The 13263-nt window shown below is 41.4% G+C and overlaps 1 protein-coding gene across 1 annotated transcript; it reads right to left on the bottom strand.

Moving 5' to 3' along the window:
* Positions 1–546: 546 nt before the first annotated feature.
* Positions 547–2034, bottom strand: LOC147457770 (uncharacterized). The gene has a single exon (XM_086513656.1). The coding sequence runs from the start codon at positions 1916–1918 to the stop codon at positions 1112–1114; it is 807 nt and encodes a 268-aa protein (XP_086369782.1). The 5' UTR covers positions 1919–2034; the 3' UTR covers positions 547–1111.
* Between the last annotated feature and the right edge of the window lie 11229 nt (positions 2035–13263).

A 13263-nucleotide genomic window follows, 5' to 3' on the forward strand; every position in this document is an offset into this window, starting at 1 on the left:
GAAAGAGAGGGAGTGCAACTCAATCTTCTTTGATTTCAATTTGTTGATTATGAGTGTAGAGAGAGAAATGCTACTGCATACACATGTAATGGAGTTTTCTCATCGCTCTCAAGTAAAGCTAGAGTGGGAGAAGCATCCGGGAGGGGGGGGGGGGGGGGGGGAGAGAGAGAGGGAGTTGGAGATAGAAAGACAATAAAGGAAGAGAGTGAGAGAGAGAGCAAATATGCAACCTTTGGAGGATCTGCACTCTCTCAGAAGTAAGCGATAAAGAATGTTCCCTTAATAATTGGGAGGAAAATAAGACAAGAGAAAAGAGAGAGAGAGAGAGAGAGTTGGTTCATGTTTTAGAGAGAGAATGCAATAATAGAATGTGAAAAAACTTTTTTTTTTGCAAGGGGACTGAAAAGTGTCCCCCTTTAATGAGATCTAAGTAAGAAAAAGTGTTTTATATGGTAAAGAGAGAAAAGGGATGAGAAAAAGACATTTTAAAATTCATATATCCAGCTCTATTTTGGGTTACTAAATAAACTATTTTCAAATACAAAATACGAAAATGGTTTTTTTTAAATCTGAGCATAGACCTTTTTGCCCTCTCTTTTATGTTTGATCAAACTTAGCTTAAGCTTTAAGCATTCTCTTAAAACTGCTAAAAAAATAAGCCCTCCTATATATACCCCATTGACTTCCTAATGGTTGAGGGTGGGAGAGCAAAGATGACCTTTGGCATTGCCAAGAAAAAGATCAGGTGAGGGAAGGTGGTTGGCTGTACATAGTATGGGGAGTAAAAGGAGCATGAGTAGTAAAATTGTGGGTTATAATTGCCACCTAATTAATCTCTAAGTATGTACAAGTGTGAGTTGGTGGCATGTGAAAATGCCTGTGGTACTCACAAATTCGAGTATGCGACGAGTTTTTGGGATCTTAGTTCTTGGGGGATTCAACGAGAGTAACAAGAATGTATTAAGGGAGAGGCAGTCATAGAAGGCATTTGATGAGTACGTAGGGATTAGAAAAGGGACATTTGAGACATGCAAGTGCCATCCTTTTATTATAGATAACATGACCTTAGTCTACGTGCTAGAGGCAAAGCTAATAATGTGGTGGGCAAAATTCACACCGACTGCCACTCATAATGGAAAAGACCGACACAGCTTGCAATGCGTGTGAAGAGCCGGCTGGCTTGCTCCTCTTGCATTTGTGCCTTGTGGAGGTCATCGGCTTCCTCTCGCAAATTTGCCTGCAGCTTAAAAGTTTGCCCGTGCTTGGAATCCTCAGCGAGCGCATGGCTATTGTGGCGGCCTGCTGTGGCGGCTCCTCTGACTCTCCGATCCACAATAAATCTCGACTCCTCTAGCTCACTATATTCCCTCTTGCTTTCATTGTCATGATTATAGTAGACAGCTTTGAAGAGTTGCTCTTTTCTGCAAGCTTGAATCGCCATGAAAAAGGGGTCATCTTCCAGTCTGTAAGCACGGCCATGCTGGCCTAGCTGCTTTATGTTATGGTACTTGAAGCTCTCGGCCCTGGGATTCCTGCAGGTGGTAGGGCCGCCATGGAGGATGTGGTCGAAGCTCGGCGATCGTCGGACGAAGCGCTTGGAGCTTATATGAGGGCAGTTGAAGCTGGCCGTTTTCCCGATAGATCTCTGAGAGGTAGATTCGTGTTGCTGCAAGCGAGGGGGCTTGCAGAGCGTGAAGGAGACAACGGCAGAGTGGGCCGCTTGCGCGAGAGTGGGAGCAGATGCGGGAATGCCGCTTATGACCAGCAGAGTGCTGTTTCTTTGTAAGGGCTGCATTTTGGGCACGCCCGGCTTCTCCTCCCACGCGAACGGCACACAACATGCATGTCGCACCTCCTCCTCTGGATGTATAAACCTGGGCATGTTTATGTCATGAATCGGGGCAACTTCAAAGTGCATGGAAGAAATATGATCGGAATGCTTAGGCAGTCTACCCTTAAAAGCTTTGTAAGTTGTTGTAAAGTTACCTCCTAGCCTAGTCCCATCCTAAGTGGGGCTCACACGACTTATCTTTTTGCTTCTCTCTAATATATTTCAAAACCCACTTTTGGGGATAATAGCTCCAAGACATGCATTTGTGTGTGTGTCCGTGTGTGGACCAAACTAGTATATATAACATAACATGTGTGTGTGTGTGTGTGCGCGCGTGCGTGCATGCAGAGGTACAAGAATGGTCATGACTCTAAAACCATGGGATCTTAAATGAGCATGCAATGACAATGAGATTGTAGCTCCCTATGTTGAACCTTAGTAAAGTAGCCCCATGTAGAGGTTCAAGCTATGTTTAATAGTGTTTTTTTTTTTTTTTTTTTGCAAAACTCACAATTGTGAGCGGATAGTATTAAGAACATCAACAATCTCGAGCTCAGACCGAGCCTCAAGGGTCACAGGATTGCACGTTATCTCCTTGGCAGAAAAACCACTACCACTCCTAGGCTTTCCCTATTACAAGATGTTATGTATTGTTCTAGACCAGTCCTCCGAGGCTTGTTTGCCTCTGATCATGTGAATTGTCACTCTGCTCTCTTGTATGATTTCACAAAAGCTTGCCACAGCCATATCCCCCTCAGACACGCGGCAGTTCCTTGCTTGCCAAATATGGTACAAGAAGTAGTACCTGATTATTTCAGTGCAGACCAGAAGAGCAGGACTTCCCAAGTTGTTACTACCAAAAAACAGATCATTCTTGAAGAACTTAATTTTCCATGTCCTTTGAATCCACTTGCATAATTTCCCAGCCATGCCTCTGATTGCCTGGCATCCCATGAAAAGGTGGGCTAGGTCTTCAATAGCCATTCTACACCCTGAGCAACGATCGGACCCGATGCCTCTTTCTTGTACCTTTACTCCCGTCTCGGCAGAGCACCCCACATCACTTTCCACAAAAATATCTTCATATACCGAGGCCACCTTGGCTTCCAGATGTTCTCCATGACTTCCTTCCACCGCTTTTCGTCAATTGCCTCTTCCATAATTTGTGGAGGGGGCTACACCAATTAGCCTCGTGCATTAATGCATGGTAAATGCCTTTAGAGTGTGGTTTCCAAAAGAGGCTACTCCCGGGCCATCTTCAAGCGTCCCATTCAAAGTTGGATTCACAAATTGGCATCACCACCTTATCAAGCTCTTTCATCACCTTGTGGACTAGTAAGATCTCAAATCCATTCATTTGAAATTGGATGGCTATAGAGTCAACAATTTTCCAGCACTTCCTATTGCCATCCCAGAATTTCTCTAGTCGAATGAGCCCCTTATTATTCACATTCATGGCCATTTCTATCCAATAAGGGCTTTGGGCGGCCCCAATATATATCTACAAAATTGGCTTATGATAATAGAACCTTTTTTATAGTTTTTCAATGTTTTTAAATTTTATTTTTATTTTGTTTTGTGTTCAAATGATAATGTGCAATGTGCACCTTTTATCTTATTATTTAAGTGGCTTAATATATGCATTATTTGTAATTATGTATGTATAATGGAGAATGTAATGTATGTTTTTCATTTTTTCATTTTTGGTTTTCAAATGATAATATTGTGGAATACACAGAATGAACCCAAACACCTTTGCCTGTCTTTGCGCAGAGCCTCTCTTTATATGACGCTATCTCTAGTACATCAAGGTCGGGTCAGCTGTCTATCAAGATTGGGTTCGACTGGCCTGGAGTTAGTTGTTGGAACTACCTGAATATCTTACAGCTGGACTACCCGAATGTAGGCGACTACCTGCATACTCTACACCTCCCCCCTAAGAAAAAAAAAAGAAAAAACAGGAGCTGGACAGATCTCATGTAGAGGAAGTAGGGTGATAGGGCTTTATTCGAATGACGTGAGCTGTGGTAGTGGTGTTGTTAGACAAACGTTGCAGCCTGTAGGTATTTGTGCACAATCTTTGCAGGATCTTGTAAGGTCCTACCCACTTATGCAACAATGATTCACTTAATCCCTAACGTCGGGTGGGAAAATACAACCACACTAAAGTGTGTTCTAGGTATTCCACGGGGTGTCTACCATCATCATAAGCGCGTTTCTGTCCGGTTTGTGCTACCTGCAGATTTCTGAGCAGAGCTTGTCGCAGAAGGGGTTGATTTTGTTGGAGATAGAGCATCCAATCCACTGCGTCAGCCTTAACAGATTGAAACTGTAGTGTATTGATGTCTGGAGGGAGCCGGGGGTCGTGTCCATACAAGGCCCGGAATGGGCTGATTCTAGTAGAAGCCTGTACGGATGTATTGTATGCATGTATTGCAAAAGGCAATACTTCATCCCAATTCTGATGTAGAGGGTCTACGAATGTAGCAATTACTTGTTTGATCGTCCGATTCATTCGCTCTGTCAAGCCATTTGTTTGGGGATGATAGGGAGAGGAAAACAGTTGCTTAACCCCCAAGCTTTGGGTAAGAACTTGCATGACTTTGCTCTTGAATTGCTGACCTTGGTCTGACAAGAGTTTCTCGGGGCATCCATGGCTAAAGATTAGTTTTTGGAGGAGGGCCACAACAATTGTAGCGGAGGTCCTATTCAGCAGGGCGATTGCTTCACACCAACGGGTTAGGTATTCTGTGATGACGAGGATGTGTTGATTGCTAGAGCTGGATGTTGGAAATGGTCCTAGCAAATCCCATCCGACTAGTTCGAATGCTTCTTGGACTTGGATTGGTGATAGCTAACCTGAATTCTGTGGTGGGGACTTGATGCTTTGACAAATAGTGCATCCTTGAAGATATTGAGAGACTGTGAATCTCATCTTTGGCCAATAGAAGTGTGTACGCAGCTTCTACAAAACTTTGTGGAAACCTAGATGTCCTGACAAAGGATGGTCATGATAAAATTGCAAATAAAGTGGTTGTAATGCTTTTGGCACATAAATCCGAGGAGGTTGACCAAGACATACATAGTGTAGAACACTATCTAAAATGACAAACCTTCTTTGAGATTCCATAGGGTGAGGGGACATCAGCTGCAACACAATGTGTTTGATCTCTGAATCTTGCTGCTGAAAAAGTGTCATCTGATGCATGTTGACAGGGAGCTCGACTGGTGTCGGGGGGAATTGTACTAATTGATGCTCCGCTCGGGAGAGTCCATCAGCTATGAAGTTTCTGGTGCCTTTGCAATAGCTGATTGAGAACCTATATTCCTGTAGAGCCAAGGCCCATCTCAGTAATCTTCCATGGGGGTGTTGTTTGTTCATGAGTGGAATGAGAGGTTGATGATCTGTTTCGAGATGACCTGAGGACCATGTAGGTAAGGATGAAACTTCTAGAAGGCCCACACAATGGCCAAAAATTCCTTCTCAGTCGTGGAATAGTTGGTCTCAGCTGGTGTCAGAGACCGACTGATGAAGGATATTGGTTGCCAACCTGTCAATTCATCCTGCTGAAGTAATACTGCCCCTATGCCTCGATTAGAGGCATCTGTTTGTAGCTTAAATGGTTTCTCAAAATCTGGGTGAGCCAAAAGGGCCGCCTCTTTGATAACTTGCTTAAGTTTATCAAAACTGTGTTGACAAGCTGAACTCCAATTGTATTTGGCACCCTTCTTGAGCAGTTGTCGAAGAGGATAAGTGATGGATGCTAAATTTGGTACGAACCAAAGCGAAAAATTTGCCATTCCAAGAAAGCTTTGGAGTGTTTTAATGGTAGAGGGAGGAGGGTACTCTTGAATAGCTATTACTTTAGTAGGATCCATTTGTATACCTTCTGAAGAGATTATAAATCCCAAAAACTTGAGCTTCGTTGCACCCCATTTACACTTTTTGAATTGCAGTTGTAAATTATAATCTTGGATCTTCTTCAAAACCTCCCTTGCAAGTGCTGCTCCCAACTGTGTGTATGAATAAGAATGTCATCTAAGTACACATGCAGCACCCCCTTTAAGATGAGATCCTGAAAAATGGTGTTGGCTACTCGCTAGAAAGTACTTCCGGCATTGGACAGGCCAAAAGGCATACATGTAAATTGATACAATCCTCGAGGAGGCCAATAGCCTAAGGCAAGGTCGAGGGACGTGAAATATTTAGATTTGCCCAACTAATCTAAAAGGTCATCGATTCGAGGGAGAGGATACAGGTCATGGATTGTGACTTTATTAACACTAGGTTGGTAACCTAACACGACATAAAAGTGTCCTTTCAGGGTTTTGAAAAAAACCTCCAAAACCATGGTAGATCCACTCATTTTGTACAATCCTTTCATGAGGTTATAGTTCAAGGACTACTACATATGTAAAAAATAAGAAACTTGTAAAATTTCTCATCTTTTGGTCACACCAAGCCTCCAAAGTTGATGGACCAGTACATTTTCATCAAAACAGTCATTTCTTACGTTTTGTTGCATAAAAATAAGATTAGGGATTTTTGTAGGACTTGAGATAAATTCCCTAGTTAACTTCAATGGGTTGGTGATCAGAACATGTGATTACTTCTCAATCACTATTTTTTGTTTTGCCAAAAGAAATAGGTACAAAAAAGTTGAATTTTTACCATTCTGCAAACCTATCATCAAAGTTTCTATAGCCACGCTCAATACAGATAATATATGCATGTTTTCTTAGTTCCCTATTGTTCTTTAGGTTCATAAGGAGCCATGGAGCATGTCAAAAGAATATTACATCTCTTACCAAGGGGAATCTTGGGGACAAAGATGAAGTGCTAAATACAACAAACATGAAAAAATTGGGTTCAACATTATGAGTTGTAGAATCCCATAGAAACTATTCAATATCTAGCCAAATTTGATCCTTATGACTAGATATGGTTACTGAAGGAGTACAAGCGGAAGTGCGACGCAAGAGAGAGTGCGAGAAGAAGAGCACAACGATATGGTGAACTCGCTCTACTGTAATGTGTAGAGCATAGTGAGTTCTTATTAGGTTTTTACAAAAGAATATGTGTACATACCTGGCGGCCCGCCCACTTACCTGGGCGACCACATTGGGCTTTATACCCCAACAACCTCCCACTTAAAGTCCAATGTGGTACTTTAAGTGTGAGAGAAGCTACTATACAAGCTAATATACAAGAGATGTAGAGAAGTGATGTACTACCCTACACCTAACTGCTTGCGAAAATGCACAAAGCTCTCTGAGGGAAGTCCTTTTGTAAGTAGATCAGCAGGATTTTCTGTGGTGTGAACTTTGAAAAGCTGAAGTTGCTTATCCTCGAGAATTTCCCTGATGAAATGATACTTCACATCCACATGCTTTGTCTTTGAGTGATAAACTGGATTGCGAGCCAATTGTATAGCACTTCGACTATCACAATATAACACAGGCATCTCTTCTTTGATTCCCAAATCTGTTACTAGTCGATTAAGCAAAATTGATTCTGTGCATGCCTCTGATGCGGCAACATATTCAGCCTCTGTAGTAGACTAAGTAACACAATCTTGTAATCTAGAACGCCATGATACTGCTCCACCAGCCAATGTAAAGACATACCCTGACGTAGACCTTCGGTTGTCTAAGTCACCTGCATAATCTGAGTCTGTAAAACCCTTTACACTTAGCTCCTGACTCCCATAGCATATACGCATACTCTTTGTAGCTTTCAGGTATCTCAATATTCCTTTCACTGCCTCCCAATGTTTCTTGCCTGGGTTTGACATGTATCGACTTACTACTCCCACTGCAAATGCAATGTCTGGGTGAGTAGCAATCATTGCATACATCAAAGTACCCACTGCAGAAGCATATGGAATCTTATCCATTTCAGCCTGTTCTTCCTCAGACACAGGACAATCTTGTTTGCTAAGTTTCACATATGGTGGCAATGGAACACTCAGTGCCTTTCCCTTCTCCATAGGAAAACGTTGCAAAACCTTGTCAATATACTCTGTTTGAGATAACCAAATCAACTTCTTTGATCTGTCTCTCTCAATGCGCATACCAAGTATATGAATTGCGTCACCCATGTCTTTCATGTCAAATGATTTTGCCATCTTTGACTTTAAAGCTGAAATTTCTTCCAAGTGCTTGCCAGCAATCAACATGTCATCCACATACAAAATAAGGATTAGCCAACTACCATCCTTAGCCTTCTTTGTATATAGACAGTGATCGAACTCACTACGTTTGTAGCCTTGAGAAAGCATAAACTTGTGGAATTTATGGTACCATGCCCTCGGTGATTGTTTTAAGCCATAAAGACTCTTTAACAACTGGCATACCCAATCTTCCTTGCCTTTCTCAACAAACCCTTCTGGCTGCTGCATGTAAATTTCCACATCTAAATCACCATGCAAGAACGCTGTCTTGACATCCATTTGGTGCAACACCAAATCTAATATGGCAACCAATGCAAGAAAGCATCTCAATGTAGTCATCTTGACCACCGGAGAGAAGACTTCATCAAAGTCAATGCCTTGTTCTTGCTTAAAGCCCTTGGCAACAAGCCTTGCTTTGTACTTTGGTTTACTATCATGAGCGGTGATCTTATACCTGTAAACCCATTTACAAGGTAGAGCCTTTTTGCCCTGTGGTAATTTAACTAGCTTCCATGTCTTGTTATTATGCAGAGCTTTCATCTCTGATTGCATGGCTAATTGCCAATTCCCGGAGTCCTTCATTTGCACTGCTTCCTTGTAACATGAAGGCTCATTGCAATCAGTCAACATGACATAGTTCATAGATGGAACAAACCTATCAGGAGGTCGCGTGACACGTCCAGATCAACGTGTTGAGATATATATAGTATCTTTATATATAGCACCCTGGTCCCCTCTATATAAACTCATCTTGTGTGATCAGTTGACACACTTTGGGGTTTGCATATCTGGAGTCGCCTTGCTCTCTCTCTCTCTCCCTCTCTCATCTCTTGTCTCAGTTTTCCTCCCTCGTCAACACTTGGTCCCTGAAAGTGTAAGGTTTATTCATCTTTACACTGCAGAGTTTTTTTTTTTTTTTGCTTGTTTTTGTGTATCACCTTGTTGCAATTCTCAAAAATTATCTTCCCTGCACAGAGAGCAAAATAATACAATTTAGATGACGACACCTTCTTCTTTCCTACTTAACATGCTTAGTTTGGTAGCATTCAAACAACGAAAAGAAGACAACAATCGTGCCCAGAGTATCCGGATTTTAGTTAACCAGTGATCCAATCACTTGATAGAGTAGAGAGATACCTTTGCTTTTAAACTTTTTGACACTTATCATTGTTGTTTATTTTATTTATCCTAGGTTTTGCATGTGCTAATGGAACTGGCTATTTTTTTAAGGTTTGGATTGCATTTTTAATGCGGATAATGTTCAAGAATTTGTCTGATTTGTCTTCAAGTTCGATTTGTCTTCAAGTTCCATTTGTCTAATTTGTCTTTGAATTCTCTATTGTTCGTCAAACCAAAGGGTCCTAGCTGTTTAAACAATGTGTTCAGTTTAGTCCCACTAAAATGTTGTAAATGCTTGGCCTACAATGAGATTGCACATTCTTTCAGCAAGCAAGACTACTATCTCATTAGATTACAGGGTATTTTGAGCACACTTTCAATAATTGATTGTCTTTGAGGCTGGAATTAGACCACCTGTCGAGAATGGTTCTCGAATGCATCTCCATGCTTGGGTGAAGGCAATGTAGGCAACCATACACACCCATTAATGAAACCAGCATATTGTACCTGATATCTGTAAACATCAAGATGGGCGTTTGAATTACGTATGGCGGTTGTGAAGTCCTGTATATCGGACCTTGGAATCATTTGTGAATTATCTTGTGCGATGACAATACTTGGGACTATGGACCCTTGGCAATGCCTATCTGGATACCCAAGCAAGGGCGATATGGGATATTGTGATTCCTTAAGGTATGACACTAAGTCGGAGTATTTGGAGACTCCGAGGCTCGAGATTGAGCTAGTTAGGCTCTCCAAGCGAGTATGTGAATTAGATGTCTATCCCTTATGTTTTATGTGAGTAGAATATTTTATGTCACGAGTGCAAGATGGATCCTTTGGGGAGCAATAATCATTGTAATTATCGAGAGGCATTGTGACTTCATTAATCTATGTTTGTCACATCATTAATGAATGTTACCATCAGTGTCGACATTTGTTTGCAAGCATTGACCCTTTAAATTCCTTGAACATCGTAGCATCCAATAGCAATGTTGGTTGCTCTAGCTTGCATCTACATATAAAAATTAAATGAGTTCTTGTCATGAACATTTCATTTTATTTACGTATGGCATAAATGTTGAAATAATATGTCGCTCGTTCATCATACGCCAATGGTTTGATTACATAGTAGCATCATCATCACGGGGCCTTGTGCTACCCGGGTGCCTCAGATCTTGATTATATGGTTGCTAAGTCATCATTTGTGGAGTTTGTCACTTATGATTGGTCAATTGATAATTCTAGATCATGACTTTACTAATGATTTTGATAATTCTACGTCACAACCTTACTAATACTTTTCTTGATGATGTGATAGATTATCTCCCATTACTGATAAAGTTTATGTGTGCTTGGGAGCATGGTGTCGAGCTCGATGCTATTCTTGTTATCATTGTAATTAGGGCCTCAGTATTTCATGGCACTATGGTTGTTATTGTCTCATTGCTCCCTCATCGTAATGGTGATATGGTTCTTATTGTCATATTGCACCCTCGTTGCCATGGTGCTTTGGTTGTTATTTCATATTGCACCCTCGCTATCATTGGTGCTATGGTTGTTATCGTCTTATTTGCTCCCTCGTCGTCATGATGTTATGGTTGAGATCGTCATATTTCACCCTCATTTCCATGGTGCTATTGTTTTTATCTCATATTGTACCCTCGTCATCATTGGTGCTATGGTTGTTATCATCTCACTGCTCCCTTGTCGTCATGGTGCTATGGTTGTTATTGCCATATTGCACCCTCGTATCGTCATGGTGCTATGTTTTTTTTATCATCTCATTGCACCCTCGTCGTCATTGGTTCTATGGTTGTTATCCTCTTATTGCACTCTCGTTGTTATTGGCTCTATGGTTGTCATCATCTTATTACACCCTCGTCATCATTGGTGCTATGGTTCTTATCATTCTCATCATCAGGGACTTGGCAGTTGTGACTATGCACTACTAGTGTTTCATAGCTTTTATGTACCGACTTTGTGTATACATGTGTGCACATGTGATTGCATCGACATTATGTTTATTTCTCTATCGTCTATAGAGCAGTGTCGCAAACCGTCTCTAAGGAAATTATGATGTGATCATTTTTAACCTTCACGTCTCGATATGTTTCTTGAATTACTGTTGTTAACAGGATACAAACTACATCAAGGAGCATATCTGACGAATCAAAGACGCTAAAGCTTCTGCAATTCAAACCTTAACTTTGTGTTGATTAGAATCTATATGAGCCTTTATGGTCATTTTTGTATATTATGGAGTGATGTAGCTCCTTTGAACTTTGTAAATGTACATTTGAAATATTTTAATATAATGGTGGGTGTATATAGAGCTGTGGGTTTTTCCCTTGAGCCCCCAAGGGTTTTTTTATCCACAGGTAGGGACCTTCATTTGAGTGGGGCTGTTGAGATATATATAGTATCTCTATATATAGCACCCTGGTTCCCTCTATATAAACTCATCTTGTGTGATCAGTTGACACACTTTGGGGTTTGCATATCTGGAGTCGCCTTGCTTTCTCTCTCTCTCTCCCTCTCTCATCTCTTCTCTCAGTTTTCCTCCCTCGTCACCACAACGCGCGATAGGTGGCTCAGGCTCAGCCACAACCTGTGGTTCCACTCTATCATGTCCTTGCTCCTCTTGAGCCCTGACATTTTGTCTTGTTCGTGCAGGTCCATCTTCTTGGAAGACAACTCTTCTAATCTCCTCAACCCTCTCTGGTTTAGAATGATATTTGGATTCATTAAAGTGAACATCCTTGCTGCGGACAACCTTTCTGGATTCGCGATCCCAAAGTCTGTACCCCATCTCACCAGAATTACCATAGCCTAGAAAGATGCACTTTCTACTCTTTGGCTCAAGTTTGTTCCTAAATTCCTTTGGAACGTGAGTATATGCCTCACAGCCAAAGACTCTGATATGCTTGTATGAGGGCATTTTGCCTGACCATACCATCTCTGGCACTGAATCCTTCTGCAAAACCTTGCTAGGAGATCTATTTACAAGATGAACAGCTGTTGATACAGCTTCAGCCCAAAACCCATTTGGCAGCTGTGCATTAGACAACATACTTCTGACCTTCTCTTGTATGGTCCTATTCATCCTCTCAGCAACACCATTTTGAGGAGGATTGTAAGGAGCAGTAAGTTCACGTTTTATACCTTTTGACTCACAAAAGTCCTGAAAGGCCTTTGAAACATACTCTCCACCATTGTCAGTGCGTAAGCATTTAAGCTTCTTGCCACTCTGATTCTCCACAAGTGTCACAAACGTTTTGAAAACACTAAACGCTTCATCCTTGTGCTTGAGAAAGTAAACCCATACTTTCCTCGAGTAATCATCTATAAATGTCATAAAGTAAGAAGCTCCCCCTAGAGATAGGTTAGGCATAGGTCCTCACAAATCACTATGAACAAGTGCCAACTGTGTATCTCTTCTACTGCTTCTATGCTTATGTGGCTGCTGTGTTTGTTTACCATACAGACAATGTTCACAGAATTCAAAATCATTAAATGAAAAGCCAGGCAAATAACCAGAACGAGACAAGATTTCCATTCCCTTCTTGGACATATTTCCTAACTGGCTATGCCACAAAGAAACGTTTGGCTGCTCGGTTACATTGATTACATTTTTAGAGACATTTGATACATAAATCATTTAAAGTCCTCCAGACTTTACTCCATATGTGCTACTGTCGTAGAACCCTTGGATATCTTCCACATGTTCTGTCCAAAAGTGGTGACGTAGCCAGCATCATCAAGTAAACCTGTGCTGATCAAGCTCTTTGTAATTGCGGGAACATGTCTCACATTCTTCAGCGTGAAAGAAGAGCCATTCTGAAACTTCAATCGAACATCTCCAATACCTAAGATCTCACATGTCTTCCCATTGCCTAGCCGAACATGATCTTTAGTGGTCACATAAGAGGTAAACCACTCCTTGTTTGGAGACACATGAAGTGATGCCCCTGAGTCTATAATCCAGTCACTCAGTGCATTTCCATCAGATGCTGTAAGAAGAGCTAAGTCCATGGTATTCTTCAAGAAGTAGATGTCTCCTGACACTAAACTGTCATCCTCTGCAACAGTGTTTGTCACATTTATTTCTTGAATCTTCACTGAGGACTTGTTCATCTC

Source organism: Adiantum capillus-veneris, chromosome 5 (genome assembly GCF_014529385.1).
Source record: "Adiantum capillus-veneris isolate H3 chromosome 5, ASM1452938v2, whole genome shotgun sequence".
NCBI lineage: Eukaryota > Viridiplantae > Streptophyta > Polypodiopsida > Polypodiales > Pteridaceae > Adiantum > Adiantum capillus-veneris.